We start from the raw sequence: 16,607 nt of genomic DNA on the forward strand, positions 1-16,607 counted from the left end.
TTGAAGATCAATACTCCATTCCTGATCCTCTATGCCTGATATAATATCATATAATAGTTTGGTCCACTGACCAGAGGCAAGCACTTTTAACCATTGTCACCAAAATGTCACTCCTCTGAGTGACAGTAACTCAGTCAAATCTAAACACCTAGACATAATCCACACATTTTTATAATCAGTGGGACTTACACTTTCCGTTGATGCCATTACCTCTCTGTCCATTGCAAATAAACGTCCACAAATCCACCAAGGAATTTCAAAAATAACTTCAGAACTTGTCTGACAATCATTACATTGTTACAGTTTCTTCAGTGTCAGCAATTATAGCCAAAAGCATAACTTGTGGAATTGATTTACATCCCCCCAAAGCATCATGGTAACTGTTGTTTCAAAACACTACAACATTATTGTGTTGCACTATTAATATTTTCAACATAACTGGGAGGTAACAATCAAATCATCATGTCTCTACAGGGGTAGGGTATTTGCAAACATTGAAATGTGGTGTTATGGTAGTTCATAATGTACATAGAGTTCAAGATTGAAAAAAACTCAGAATATAGATTAATACAACGTGTAATATGAAGACCTTTTAACTATAACAACGCTTCAATGCTGCAAATATACTAGAAACAGCATCGCTCTGAGAAACATTTCTATTTTCACTTGCCAATTTTTTTCAAAAGGTTTAACACACTACTGCAGTCCTCCAGTGTTGGCTTTTTTGGATGTTAGCAAGCCAGGATCCGCAGTACAAACAGCATTTAATATCACTGTTTGTGAATCTCAGAGCGGCCTGCCAGAGAGCCCGAGGGCAACAGTCTCTGTCAGTAATCTGTTAAAGTGTGGTCTCTTTAATCAGTTTAGTTAGCTATATACAGCCGGTTTCATTTTGGCACGACTGCTGTATGTGGTCACCGACGTGTCCACATTTGCAATTTCATTTAAATATTACAGAACACAGCTTTTTAGTGTTGACATATTAATGAATAACGTGTGGTAAGAAACCAGAGGGGACAGGCAAGCTGAGGGGTTTATGGGAACGATAACAGAGGAGAAAAAAAAGGAAGCAGGGGAAGAAAAGTAAAATGCGGATGAAGGTGATGGATGGAAAAAGAGATGACTGGAGAGAGGAAGGAGTGTACGGATAAGGTGAGTTGTAGTTTGACCATCATGGCTGTCATGTAGAGATGAGAAATCTCGGTCCCCCTGTCATTTTCCATTGACTCTGTGTTATTTCACAGCAGCCCATGGGGAGTATTACATTGTTTTCTCCAGCTCAAGGGTAAGACATCAAAATCTCTTTCCCTCGCTCATTCTTCTCTTGCTCCCTTGACCTTCTGTCTTTCTTTCTGCAGTGACAGGATTCCCTCAGCCAGCGTCGGCGTTGCGTCAGGCTGATATTTATAAAGTAGATGCAGCATCAGTATAATTAGAACTCATCGACTGTTTGACTGCTGCCAAATGTGTTTTGTGCATGCGTGCAGTACAATTAGATTTTGAGACTAATTGCACTTTTGACCGTGAGAGCGATCTCGATTCCAAAAATCTTAACTTTAAACTGGTTAAACATTAAATCTGTCGCAGTATTTGCTGTCACCTTTATTCTGTCACAGCTTCTATTTGGTGCAATTGCTGCATTAATTGGCAACATAAGAGCATGATTCACTTGTTTACAAAAGCAATAATTGGAGATGGCACTTGACACGGCGTTGGCATCATTATGACCAGCTGAACAACAATAAACATAAATATTGGAAAGAGCTGACAGTGACAGTGTTAGAAAACCGGGCATGTCTCCAGTGACGATGGGACGCTTCCAAAGTTCTTCGAAAGACGCAGGTAAAATGATCGAATCTAATACGTGCTGTTGGCTCCTGCAGCAGAGTAGTCCTTGTGTACTATCATAGTGTCATCATGCGTTGTAACTGCAGGCCTGAATCCAGATTGATTTTCATTATAGCTCAGACACTGAGTGCAAAGAACAAACGCAATCCTATCCTAGTACGCAGAGAGCAGAGATACACTCTGCTGCTAAAGCAGAAGTGAAGTGTTTTGATATCATGAAATACTTAAACTGACACGTCTGACATGTCACCCTCTGCCCTAGATGAAAATGCAAATAAAGTAAATTTAAACTGCCAGTGGAACAGTTCGGTAGCTTGCAAACTGCGGAGGGAGACAACATTAAAAAAATTGCATATTTTAGAAGTAGATGGATGAAGATAGATTATTACAGCGAAAAACAAAACCGAGTAGAAACAAATTAATTATGCATATTTCTATGTTTGGAAGAGGGCGAGTATGTGTTAATCAGATACATGTTTGTTATTTTGCAAAAGCATCTATTCCCTGAGCACGCCGTGTATCTGAACTCGCTGCTGCCTTTTTGTAAAACAGAAAACTTTTCATAGTAAACGTGCAAATGTCAAGCACAGTTCTGCTACTGCTGTTGTTGTGAATACTGAATGTGTATTTGTTATAGTATTTCTGTATGAGTGTGCGTGTGTGTGTGTGTGTGTGTGTGGATGGGATTGGTAGGAGGCTAAAGGGAGGCGAGCAGAAGACAAAATGATATAGTGGTGCTATCGACTGTAGACCATGAACCCCTGCAGTCTCATCAATCATATTACATGTTACGCCACTAACATACAGAGTAAAGCCACAATTAGCTGCTGTGAAACACCAACTACACGCTGTCTGAAGGAAATCTGGCCCAGAATAGACCCACGTGGAACAATAATCCACATTTCGATGATCGATTTTGCCAGTTTAATGTATCACTGCATTGTTACGGAGCAGAGCGTTAACCTCGGCTGAGAATACCAAAAGGCATTTTGGATAAACAGTATGTTGTTTGCTTTTTATATTTTAGCAATTTCATCTCACCAGGGAGTTTAGTCAGAAATAAGACGAGGCTTCTAGCACAAACATCGGGAAATGGAACAAAACAAATCTGTCATGTAAACGAGATAAAGACACAGGCTGAAACTGGCCATTAACTTAATTAATTATGTTTTGCATTCTGGGCTGTTTCTGGCTGATTTCAGCAGCTACAGCTCAGTGTTTTGTTTCTGAGTGCAACAACACAGTGATCTGAATTTGGTACGACGCTCATTTATGCGCCTGGCTGTGTTTTTCTTCTCCTTATTCTTGGTCGCTGAGGATCATGACTACCGATTTAGACAACCTGAGTGAATTAGAGCAAATATTTCTCTGAAACAAAGTCAGATTATTCATAGCAAACAATGGCACACTGTTGGAACAGTGCAGACAAAAAGTTCTGCATTTGAAAATGTTTGCAAGTAGAAAGGTCATAATTCTACCTTATGTTTATTAATGATGTCTCAGTGTGTGCTGTTGTTGTACAGGAGAGGTGAGGAGAGTTTACCACAAACTACAACCTCAATAATAAACATAATAGTTAAATTAACACCTCTCTGACAGCGCTGTTGTATTGAATTACATTGGACTGTTCAAGTGGCCAGTGTACATTGTTTTAATATATATATGTTTTATATGAATGACTTTCTATACTGCTGGGTATCTTGTGAATTTCCCCCTATGATTAGTAAGGTCCTATTGACATATCAGTATCATAATTTATTTGTTAATTATATGAATATTTGAAGTAACTAGTAACTAAAATGATCAAATAAATGTAGTAAAGTAAAAAAAAAAAGGAAGTACTCAAGTAAAGAACGTAGTATAAATTGTATTTAGTTACCATCCTCCTTCTTTACTTTGTATTAAGTCTTTGCGCTGAAGTAAAAATAACAGCTGGAAATTCAGTACTCTCTCTCTCTCTCTGTCTTCTCTGTCTTTCGGCTGGTATGAGAGGAAGATGAATAACCCAGCTTTTCCACCCGAAAGGTGAGAAACTGCTAGTGAGATCGGCGTATTGGCACTGCACTCGAGTTTTTGTGTGTTTGTGTGCGTATAGGTGAACATGTATATTCCTTAATTTTAATATTAGATTATGGCTGCATTAATGTCATCATACCTCGCTGGCTACATACCTTACAGTGTGTGTACAGTTCCCCAAAACTTTGGGAAAACAATCAGGGCTCATTTGGAGAGACAGTAGCGTGACAGAAGAAAGGATCAAGAGAGAAAGGAACACGGTAGAGACAAAGAGAGACCAACAGGGAATGGAAACAAGCATGAGCATACAAAGATGGAAAGAAAAAACAGAACCTGAACAAAGATGACGGTAAGAGATGAAAGCAGAGAGGAAAATGAAGAAGTGAATTTGCTCCTTGCTCCTCTTCTGACTTTCCCCTTCATCCACACTCTTGTTTCATCTCTGTTCCTGCACAATGAAGAGGATGTTTGACGGTTTTAACGATGCAAGCCAGCAGATAATTATTTTCTGGATTGTAAAAGAAAACGAATGGGGAGTGATGAAAGGATAGGGAAGGATGGTGGAGTCTAGAGGGAGGTAGGGGGGGGATGAATGGCAAAAGGGGATGGATGTCTTTCTCTTGTTTAATCTGGTGTTATGTTTAAGCTTTCCTGTAGACGCGATGGAGTTTAGAGATAAGAGCTGAGAGGATGAGAGGGGAAGGAGAGAGAAGTCCTGCCTATGTGCAGCATTACATACTGGTTGGGGTCTGTTATCTATTGGAAATTGTTATGTACACGTTTGGACTACATTTCCCATTGTTCCTCATTAGCAACGGTGTTGTCATGATCTGCAGATACGATGATGAGGACCGTGATTAGAAGTGATAATTACCATGGAGAGCAGTTAGGGAGGCATGATATAGATAGAGTACGGCGAGCTTTAAATAATCACTGTAGTCACTTGCTTTCTATATTTATCAGACTGACTGGGTCTTAATTTTTAAAATCATTCATAAATTATTTACACACCTACATGAACTCTCATTTATGACCTCGCTGACTGAGTAAATTAGTAAAAAAATCCATTTCGTATACATTGTCACACACGATCACATATAGGAATTGTGAGCAAATCATCTATAAATGATTACAGACATATACTCATGAGCTAATTAAACACTAGCACTTTGTACTTTACTTGCTTCATGTGGCAACAATCGTTCCAGAGTCGAATGTTTCAGTATTCTTCCCTCCTCTGACAGAAGATATTAAAAGATGGAAAGGAAACAGAAGGTAAGAAATTAGAATAGATAGATAGATAGATAGATAGATAGATAGATAGATAGATGTTAAAGTTTAAGGCAGTTGTCGGAGGAGCAGGAGACTGACCAGCTACAGTACACACAGAGTGATACTGCTTGCTACTGTGCTCGCTCCAGCAAACAGCTACATGTAAGCAGTTGATTTTCTGTCAGGGCGACTTGGAGCCAGAGTCAATCTACTGGGACAAGACCATTACCAGGATCACTGGAGTGAAAATGGAGCCCACACTGGACGGCCTGTTCCCAAACTCCACGTAGACGATACACACAAACACACTGACTGACACACAGTCTCCAGTTCTGAGGAGTTGGCACAACACTGTTAGACTGAACGCAGAGAAGGAATATATATTAACACACTTTAACAACGGAGCCTCCCACAAAACCCTCCCACAGTGCCTCTGATTTACAGAGCCGAAAGTGACACAGGTCCTTGTTAACAGCCCACGGCCCTGCTCAAAAATAAACCTCTCATTATGAAGTAATCACTCTTCATTTATCTATATGTGTAATAAAGATGCCGCTTGAGCTACTTATCTTATGTTAAACGTCCTGTGATGATCTCGTAATCTGGGCGTGTGGGCTGTGAAGAAAAACTGATATAAATATAATTTACAGAAGAAGTAGGATGATGATGAGGAGGAGGCATTGGATGCTTTGGCATGTAACTATAAATTAAAGACAAAGCAGAGAGAAAAGAAGAAGAGGCAACTGCAAGATGAGCTGTTGCAATGTTGACATTTAATCTACAGTAAGTGAGAGCTGTGAAAGGTTAAAGAATCTGTTGCTTTTGCTGGGTGAAACATTTTTTCTCTTGACGCCAACACTATGCTGTTTTTCTTTAAATGTAATATGAATACTATGCAATGAAAAACGCCCGTTTGCTTAATTCACAGTTTTTAGGCAGCACCAATGACAGTATGAAGCACGGACGGCACATGATTGACGTCACCCACAGGTTTCCAAAGAGCTGTTTTGCCCCTGAAAATATGCAGACTGACTGTTCCACCTCCTAGGTAAACAAAAAATTGGTGGACCTGAAGTGAGCCAAATCACGCCTGGCTGCTCTGTAACGGCACCTACCTGTCAATCAAAGCACCCATGCTGTTAATTATGCATAACTTTAAGCCTTAATTAAAATTTGACGGGGTGAGTTACAAAAAAATTAATTCTCAGTACAGTTGTCATGAAAGGTGAAATTAGCTATAGAGACCAAAACTGTTTTTTGTACCAGGCTGTAAACATGTTTATTTCTGCTGTGAAGTCGGATGTTTTAACATAGAGACTTATGGAGGTTGAAATGTTCTGTAGCCAGCCTCAAGTGGCCGTTCGAGGAACTGCAGTTTTGAACTCTCCCTCACTGGCTTAATTTCCCAGCGTTGGAAGCCGCCGCCAATCAGATTGCTTGGTCAGAACTACTCGTTGTTATTGGAGCACAGAGAAAAAAAGGGGTGGGGCTTAGCAAAGGTCAACTGATAAAGTGCACACATTCTGTACAAAGATTAGTATTTGATTATTTTTATTGCAATGTATGTTTTTGTTGTATCTTTTCGTCTTCTTGCTTTTACGTCTGCTGACTTGCCTTGTTACTGAGAGGTGCTACAATAAATTCACCTTGCTGTCTCAATTTTAAATGTGTCTGTTTTCCCTTTAATAATGTGCATAAAAAGATCATATTCTATGAATATGCTAAATCTCATATCATTTTGTTTTTAAATCTGATCATCTGTCATGAACCACTTTCTCCCTCATATCCAGCACCTGGAATGTTTTATACATGAGGCCCCAGAAGCGAGAGCGAGAACGAGAAAAAGGAGATGAGGTGATGAAACCGCAGGAGAAATGGTCGGATACCGTATTAGAGATGGAGAAAGACGGAGAAAGTAGTGTGTTGTGGAGCCACTGCAGCAACAGATGAGCCGAGGAAGTTCAGGGCTCTGCAGCAATCTGTCTCACTGAGCTCTGCTGCACTGAGGTGTGGTGTGGAGTTACAATCATAACACTGATACAGCTGCCTCTATGGGACATGCATGTGAAAAGACACTGTCTATAGACAGATATACGAAGCATGCATACATCCAGTGGTGGCAGAGATCTTTTAATTAAGTAAGAGTTGCAATACTTCATTGCAAAAATACTCAATTAAACGTAGAAGTCTTGCATTCATAATTGCATAAACGTACAGTCGTATTAGCAGCAACAACAAGAAGTGCCTCCTGACTCTACTTTAGTACAGTACTTGAGTAAATGCACGTTCCACTGCTGCCGACAATATTAAATATATCTGCATAACATTCATTTAAAAGGTTTTTAATTTGTTTTTTTCTTCACCATCTGCTCCTGACATGCTTCCATTTTCAAACTGGCTCTGTGGAATATTTCCTCAAATATTGATTAGCTGCGTGTAGATCTGCAGTCAAGACGACAGCTACAAATCATATTTCTCTCACAGCACACAACCAGGAGAGTAGTGGTTGGGCCAGATATGTATTGCTTGGATTCAAGAAAGTATTTCAAAACATACTGACCTGGCATCCTGCAGTGCAGTGCTGCCTCTCAGAGCTCTATAAAATCTTACATGAAAGCCAGTAGTCAGCTAAGAGCTGAGAGTCCAGTGAGTCCAGCGAGTGTTTTAAAGATCCAGTGTTTAAGATTTGGGGGTCAGAATATGGCAGACATGGAATATAATATGCAGAACTATGTTTTCATTGTGTATAATCACCTGAAAATAAGAACTTGAAATGCCCAGACATGATAAACGCTGGCTCTAGATGGGGCTACTGGATGGGTCGTTTCTGATTCATCACCCAGGAAGGGTGAGGTGAGGAGATTGCAATACTGTTATTACAATCCTGCACACTGGTCCTTTAAAAACCAACGGTGAAGTGGAGCGAAAATGTTTGTCCAAAGTTGAATATACTCACGATCATCACCGCTTCCCTAAATGTGCACAGAGGCAACAATGGTTCCTTGTTGATTCGAGTTAACTGAGCACTTTGGGAGGGTCAAAGTCTATTTTTCAAACCGCTGCAGCATCAAAGAGTTTATTTTGGGTCCAGATTAAGCACGGAGGAGGAGGAGGAGGAGGAGGAGGAGGAGGAAGATGATAGCTTAACAAGCCTCGCTGCTCTTGATAATGCAGAAGAGCTTCTAACAATGGAGTTGAAATCAGCGCCGAAGCCTGAAGACACACGTTTACATCGATGAAGAGTTTCTTCGTTAATTGTGAAGAATTGTTTGATCTCGCGCATCTGCTGCATTTCTTATTGGATATTTTAATTATGTCTCATTTTTACTTACCTAAAGAAAATTCTTCTTAATGAAAAAGCAGCAAAAAACCCCTCATCATCAGTTTATTCCACCTCACAGGCCTCCACACACACACACACAAGCACAAAACTTCATTTGGATCACACGGCTCATATATAATATTGGATTCACCTGTTCGCTGCTGTGGCCGTTTCATGGAAAGCAGCGGAGTCGTGCGATCGTGTTTATCGCTGCCCTCTAAATATCTGTCATAGGTGGTGATGAAAAGCACCAATGTGGCTGAACAATAAAGGAAATAGAAAGCAGTGTTGATGAAACACAATACAGTGAAGGAACAGAACGGCCAATGGAAACGGTCGTTTGGATCCCCGGTGGGTCATTCAATCGCCCGTGCCCTTGAGCACATGGCTCTTCAGCAGAATAACTTATGATAAGTGGTATGTTGCTGTTAAAGGGAGTGAAATGGATATCATGCTGTGTGTGTGTGCATGTGTGTGTGTCTAGGCTAAATATTTCTATATATCTATAGGTTAAGGTCTGAAGTGGGTACTTTTTGCATGTTTATAGTAAAGTCTGTCCGCATTAATGACAGCCAGGCACCACCATGACGTCGCTGTCTAATGTATGTCCAGAGCTGATCTCTGACCTTTCTAGATAATGTCACGGCTGTTCTAGTTTTGTCGAATTTTCAAAATAGAACACTGATTGTAAAAACAACCAAAATGGAAACTACTTACTCATGGTGGAAGCACATAAACCAAGAAAAAAAAAACAAATCTGAAGTTTAAAAAAGTCTGCATGGGCAAAATGCTAGCGGTGTGGTATGAAGAGAGCCAACACATCATCACGGCCATGATGTCACGGAGCCGCACTGGTTGGATCCAGAGGTAAAGAGGCACATTTAGCACCAGATAATGAACGTTTGTGTCATCGGTCATCGGTAGATTTACATCGACGTGTCGATGTTTCCGAGCCTAATGGTCTTCCAACTTTGACTGTCATTCTCTGCTCTTCTTTCAGTGAAGAAATACACTTCCCACACACATCGAGACACACACCCAGTGTTAAGAGCCAGTAGTGCCTCAAAGGACTCTGATTGGTCCAAACCACTTTGGTTTGGTAAGATGGATTCTCACCAGATCTCAAAATTTTATGATTTTGCAAGTCCAGCTGCCTCGACTGATTAATTTATTCATGTTATGTGTGTTTGATACTTACCCTGCTAACACTGGCATTAATTCATGCCTGGCACTGAGATTATTTATGCTGCTGGCTGGGAAGTATTGTTTTATTGTCTTTAAATTGCTTAATGCACCAGTAGCTGCTGTGCTGTGAGTAATGCTGCACAAACATCTTTTTTTATAGTGATATCGATGTACCAAATATGTATTCCCAACACCTTAATTGCTGATTATTACAGCCACAGTGTGCACGGTGGTCTTATGACAGGGCTTTTAGGCACCTTGTCGACATATTGGCTATAGATTTAAACATTTGCAGGAATATTTACTGCACAGCAAATACTCTCACTTTTCCCTCCCTCTGAATCTCCTCTTCACCTTCAACAGGCGAGCTGTTGTTAATCGAAAAAAACTTGATTTGGCATATTAATTCCCGCCGCTGAATCACATGTGAAAGGATATAATTCATTTTTCATTTTGCTCAGCAGAAGTTTGCACATGAGAGACGCAGCGGAAGACAGAGCAAAACTGTTATAATGACAGGTTTGAGTAGGCGTGTGTGTGTGTGTGTGTGTGGTGTGTGTGCATGCATGTTTTGTGCTATACATCATCGCACCGGTGCCTGTTGTGATTGCCTGACCCAAGGTTTCAACGCATTACCACCCTAACAGCTTTGTGGCTGGATTTATTCATTGAGTGCACACACACACACACACACACACACACACACACACACACACACACACACACACACACACACACACACACACACGCACACATTTATACACAAAGCCACCTCACTTTCTCGCTCACAGCTGGGTTAAAGTGTCTCTGCCGTCAGACGTATGCAGGTTGAGAATGAATTTTAAAATCCGATGACCATGAATAGATGTGGTGGTTCCAGGATTCTAGTTTCTGATCATAATGAATATAATGATAATAAAAATAAAGTCTCTATTTTAATGTTTGGCACGACCTCCTTGTCAAAAACAAAAGGTGAGAATGAAAGAGGATGTACGAACGCTGCCAGCAGTTTAAACAACACCACCCCATCCTAAAAGAAAGAGTAAGAGCATAAGCACGTTGTCAAACTGCAGTCCAGAGGTGTTAAACAAGCCCTCAAGAGTAAAAATGTCTTTTTAGCAACTTCTGAAAGACAATCGTTTTCTGTGTGGCCGGGCCACAAAAGCAAAGCAGTCATCCACAACTCTCAGTGGCAAATCAGCAGAATTACAACAGCTTAGTCCTTCACTCATCAGCACCTCCTTCTCTCCTGTGTAACTTTCTCTCTTCCTCCATCCATCCCTAACTCCCTCACACTCCAGTGGACTGTCCTCTCCTTTATCACTGGGCCCTCGTCGCATCACAACTCCCGCCGTCTTCACATAAACTAGATTTAGCAGGTATAAAGTAAACGCCCGTGCCGTGATCGGCAAGATGGCAGTAAAACGACCTCTGCATCAACACTCGCTCTCTTTTCCCCCGACATAGTTTGTCGAGTTCTGTTCTCTCCTTTTATTTCTTTTTCTTCTTTGTTCTGTTGTGTTGTTCTCACTGACCCTTTCCCCGTCCTTTCCTATGAGTTAAGAGACACTTCCAGGGGACTGCACCGTGGCAGTGCAAGGAAGGGCACGTTCACAACAATTCAGCTTTTGTCACAGTGCCTGTGCCTCTTTTGTATTCAACGCCACCAAGTAGACAGAACAAAGCTTTGAAGAAATGCAAAAATACAATTCTCTGACAATGCTTTTAGTCTTATAGACAAAAGGTCCTTGTAATAAAATGTAGTGACATTTTATGGATCCTTTCCTGCTTTATTTACTTCCTTTGGGGGGGAATAAAACAAGTTTTTTTTATCCATGAAGGTCAAAGTGAGCGGTCAAGCCAGTGGAGTTTCAGTGTCTTGCTCCAGGACACTTCAGCAGATGTTGGCAAGCATCTGTCCTGCTTATCGGAGGCATATACATGTCAACTCTATGAAACTTGAAGACATTTCTTTTGACAGTATGACCTGCATGTGGTTAAAACAGCCAACCAGATGCCAGAAATATCTCTGAAACGATCCCTCGACTCAAGAATTAAAATAACTGTTTGAATCAGGGGATAAAATGTACCAAGAGCTGCCAGCTTTCATTGTGTTAAATAGTGGCTCAGCGCAGTGTAACACTAATGAGCAAGGATGTCCACTGTTGTCCTCCTCTTCCTCTTCCTCTTCCTCCTTCACTGGAAGAGGAGATCCGGTAATGACAGGATTGTAAAAGAGCCCCTGTGGCACGACTCTTATCACCCGATAGGCTGGCCAGTCACACCCAGCACACACACACACACACACACACACACACACAGTCTCTCCCTCTTCCTCTCTCTCTCTTTCCCACCCTCACACACACACGCACACACAGTCAGACACACACCCCTGTTCTCTGCACTAGAATTAGCCGTTGGCTGCACTCCAGTCGGATCCGCTCAATATTCCACCCTTCCAAAAAATCACCCCTCTCTCTCTTCTCATTGTTCACTGAAGGCCGCACATTGCCACAGTCATAGTCGTGTCACAGCAATCAATCACCTGTCAATGCGAAATGGCTACACTAATACAGAGAAAACACAACACGACCGCACTGTAATTTCCCCTGAACTCCTGCCTTACTATCACCTGACATCTGTCCTTACGAACATCCATCTACTGCTTGACCTCCATCTGGTCCCCTCTCTCTCTCTCTGCTTCTCCATCACTATGTCCTCACGGTTGCATACAGACATCACAGCACTTATCACCTCGCTGTGATTCAGACGCTTGATACATTATCCAGTTGGTGACCCTCTCACACATAATGCAGAGACACGCACAAAGAGACAAACATGAGAGAATTTTTTTACAGGCATGCACGTAAACCATCATAAACCATCCTGTGCTTTAGCGTCGACTATGTAGATCAAATATAGTATTTCTCTTATTTCAGGTTTTTCCTCAATGCATGCTGAATGACAGTGTTGGGCAATTCAGAAATTTGCCTCCAGGGACGGAGGCTCTGAGGGACTGACACCCTCTATTCTTAGACCTGTGAGTCAGATAAGGAAAAAGTCCCCTCAAAAATGCCACAACACCTCGTACTGCTGACTTTTTCAAAGAACCAGATATTTTCTGAAGTTGTTTATCTTTTGTAAAAATCCTATTGGGATGCTTCTCCTGCTCCTTATTTTATCTCCTTGTCCTGATAATTTATAAGTGCATTTGAAAAAAAACTGGGAAATATTAAGAAAACACAGTAGATAACCTATAGTTCAGAAAATTGGAATTGCAGAAATAGAAAAAGGTATATTGTCTTGAATAAATATGAACATTTAGATGATAATTGGATTTTTTTTTCTTGAACAAATCAGGCAACAATTATCCATCCAGCAATTAAGCAGATCCATTGAAACTCAATCCATCAGATTCATGATAATTCATGGTGACATGATTATCATCATCACCATCTATTTCTCTGCTCATCATTCAATCAACCACCCGTGAATCATCACTCCCTCCTGTGCACAATCATCATTCATCCATCTCTCTCTTCATACCTGGAGTTGGTCATGTCCGTCTGTCCTCCCTGACTCTTCTCCAGCCCGAGCTTGGTGAAAATCCCGACCAACACCATGATGGCCACCACTCCACAGATAATATACACGATCATGTGGGTCCGATCCCGGTCTGGTTCCTCGTGGGCTTCTGTGACGGGTGCTGCCGGTCGCCCGGTGTTTGCCCAAACGGGTGTGTCATAGTTGGAACAGGAAGTCTGGTCCAAACTGTGGACTTTGAACTGGCAGCAGAAGCGGTAGAAGCAGGAACCACAACAGAACAGGTAGATACCTGCGTTACAGTTGAAGGGCGGGTCCCACTGGCCCATGACATCGTAGTAACCCCAGCAACGGTTACCGACAGTCGGGACCGCTTTGTCGTCTGGTGTCGGCGTTGCCAGGGCAGCCTCCGGTACCACAGTGGGCTCTGTTGACTGGTTGTTGGTAGGGACCTGGGCCAAAGCCTGACCTGAAGGCCTCGAGGTCAGTCCACCCAGAGAGGTCAAACCCAGGAGAACAGCCAGAGAGAAGCTTACCAAGAGTGGATGCACAGAGGTGGCCATCTTGGACTGATGTGTAATTAGTAATGATAGGCCCAAACTAAAGCTCCTAGGTTCAAAAACAAACAAAACAAAGACAAAGAAAGTTAAATATCCTTCCTGTCCATAGCTTTAAATTATAGTCATTGAATGAATCTCTGAGCCTTTCAGGTATTAGAAATCATTGAGGAGGTTTAACCTACATTTAAAAGAAAGCATTCAATTAGCACTCTGGGAGTTATTACTGCACACAGTTACAGAAAGCTAAATTGTCGTCAAGGGGCAGAGGAACAAGCGAGTGAAAGAAATCAATCCCCCATCTCAACATGCTTCTAACGGGAGTGAATGAGTCCCCTGTGAGAAGGCACTCACATGCGCAGACACATCACAGTCCCTGTACAGTATGTATAGAGGTGTGTGTGTGTTCGTTAAAGCACATCAAATATTCCAGAATTCAGGAAATGTCACCTTTCACAAAGCCATATGTCAACAGCAGACAGCAGAGGCGGTTGTAGACAAATCCAAATCCTGTGGCTTGGAGTGAATCCAGTTTAGGAGGGTGTGTTACGTACCAATGAACTTGCCTCGGGCATTTCCAGCAATACTACGCTCCCCACTCCTCCTCCCCCCCGCGCTGAGCGGATGAATAATCCGTGAAAAGTGAGAACTTTTGGGTCCAGGGCGCTCAGAATAAAAAAAAAAGAAGAAGAAGAAGAAGAAGAAGGATCCTCTAAAAGTCTAAGATAGTCACAGGCTCCCACATGAAAGGCTTTTTCCACTCCGGAGACGGATTCATATTCCTGAGTGGATCTAATGCTCGACACTGGAGTCAAATCACTTCTGATGTTCTGGAAAAAAGAGTGAAGTTTCAGTCTCCTCCGCTTCTCAGAACTTAACTTGCATGCATCATCCTCTTACTCTCAGTGTCACCGTTCAAAAGAAGCTTTTTTTATTCTCAGCATCTTTTCTTCGCCGCCACCTTAGTCCACTCTGGTGAATGTTACTCCCTCCTTGAGATCCAGTCTTTGTTCAGTCCCTTAAGTCTTTATGAGTGATATTAAACACTGAGCTTTTATTTTGTAAAGACTGTGTAGGATATCTCCTTCCTATTTCCAGCCCAAACAGGTAACAACAGCTGTCTTTAAAACATTACTCCAGGTTGAAATCCTGTGATGATTACAGTCCAAAAGCGTCCCTCTTGCACCTGAGGCATGTTTTCTATCACACACTCTCACTCACACACACACACACACACTTTCATAAACAGCTCAAATCCCCCCTGGTGACAGTGCTCTGTCAGTGTCAGCTTGTAGCTTTTAAACAACACACAAGGAGTCCAATGGCTTTTTGTTCCTCGGCTCCTGTTGCTGCTGCTGATGCTGCTGCTCCTCCACGGACACCCCTCCTCTCCGTGGATCCCAGGGTCTGTAAGAGACCCAGGGACACCAGCTGGGTGCTCTGTCTGTCTGTCAGCCCGCTCTGTCCTGTCCTACAAGTGCTAAGACTAAAGGGAGAGGAGGAGAAAGCGAGAGGGGAGGGCTGATGTTGTGATACCGATTGCCTGTTCTTAATGTCTTAGCGTCGCTGCACCCGAGACTCAAGAGAAGCTGTAAAAAGAGATGCTGGATTTACTTGACCAGAGTGGAGTGTCCCACATGACGGATCTGGTGGCTTGTTCTTGGTTTGCTTTTTTTTATGATCTATGTCTCTTTGTTTACACTCTGATCCTAATCTTCCTCTGTCCTCTCTTTGATATTGCCTCTTTCTCTCTCTCTGTTCCACAACTTACCTCACCCTCATCCTCTCAGCCCGAGCTGGGCTGTGCAGGTTTTTGCAGATTGCTGAGGAATTATCAGCGTGGGGTCAGGGAGCCCGTGGACTGCCCTCTGCACTTTCAGCGGCTTGCTGGAATAACGCTCTCCAAAGCCCATTCGGACGACGGAGACAAGTGGAGATGCGACAGACAGCCAAATAGGCGCGTGACACCGAGGGCAGATGACAAAAAAAAAAACAGTAAAAATCCTGTTTTCAAAAGAAGCCCCTCTTGGAAGTAAAGGACTGTCTGCAGCAGAAGCTCTTTGTTGTTGTTGCTGTTGCTGCCTCAACAACTCAGTTGCCAGTTTTCCAAATTTCCCATTTGCATCAATGGTATTTTTTTGTCTTTTTTTTCTCCCACTGAGCAAAAAAATGGACAAAAAAATCTCAAAGCATTAATGTGCGACAGTTTTTAAGGCAAATGCTGCCAGATTTTTCATGTATTTCTTTTTTTGTTTGTTTGTTTTGCTGTCAATTCAGTCCTTGTCCGGCTGCAGCTTCTTTGAAAACAGGCATAATTTGATATATATGTATAGGAATTTTATATATATATCATATGTATGTGTTTTCACTGGTGCTCTGCTTGTGGGATGCTCCAACCAGAAGTGGGAAAAGCAACAAAATGCTTTCTTTTCTTTTCTTTTTTTATTCCATCCTTCCCTCCTTTTGTTGTTGCTTCTTCATCAGTGTATATTCCCGTAATTTCCTGGCTGCCTCAGTGCGTCTGTATCCCGTCGGCTGGTGATGCTCGCTGCTGCTGCTGCTGCTGCTGCTGCTCTCTGGCAGGACTGGATAACAATGTCTCACACACACACATGCACTCCCTCTCTCTCTTTTTCTCTCTCTTTCACTCACTCCTCCCTCTCCAACTCACTCCTCCCTCTCTCGCACGCTCACTCCTCCCTCTCTCTCTCTCTCTCTCTCTCTCTCTCACACACACACACATGCACACTTCTCAATCTTTTGTGGATAAATGAGTGCAGCTTTTGCTTGCGGACTCTCCCTTTCGCTCTCCTCCTCTCTCTCATTATGTGTCACTGACACTCTCATCTCACTTTTGTGCCACG

At 42.2% G+C, this 16,607-nt stretch overlaps 1 protein-coding gene across 3 annotated transcripts in view; it reads right to left on the minus strand.

Moving 5' to 3' along the window:
* Positions 1-16,339, minus strand: part of LOC104922922 (protein shisa-8) — an 87,797-nt gene extending 71,458 nt beyond the window's left edge. For 2 of the 3 annotated variants that reach the window (XM_010735884.3, XM_019266015.2), the window contains exons 1-2: positions 15,515-16,339; positions 13,190-13,795 (exon numbers count right to left, since the gene is read on the minus strand). In XM_010735884.3, the coding sequence (XP_010734186.2) occupies positions 13,190-13,795; positions 15,515-15,525 (617 nt within the window). In that variant the 5' untranslated portion in view covers positions 15,526-16,339. Of the gene's footprint in view, positions 1-13,189; positions 13,796-14,193; positions 15,476-15,514 lie in introns of those variants that run through there. The other variant, XM_019266016.2, reaches the window with a different exon arrangement.
* Positions 16,340-16,607: the final 268 nt, after the last annotated feature.

This window comes from Larimichthys crocea, chromosome XII, assembly GCF_000972845.2.
Source record: "Larimichthys crocea isolate SSNF chromosome XII, L_crocea_2.0, whole genome shotgun sequence".
Taxonomy (NCBI): domain Eukaryota; kingdom Metazoa; phylum Chordata; class Actinopteri; family Sciaenidae; genus Larimichthys; species Larimichthys crocea.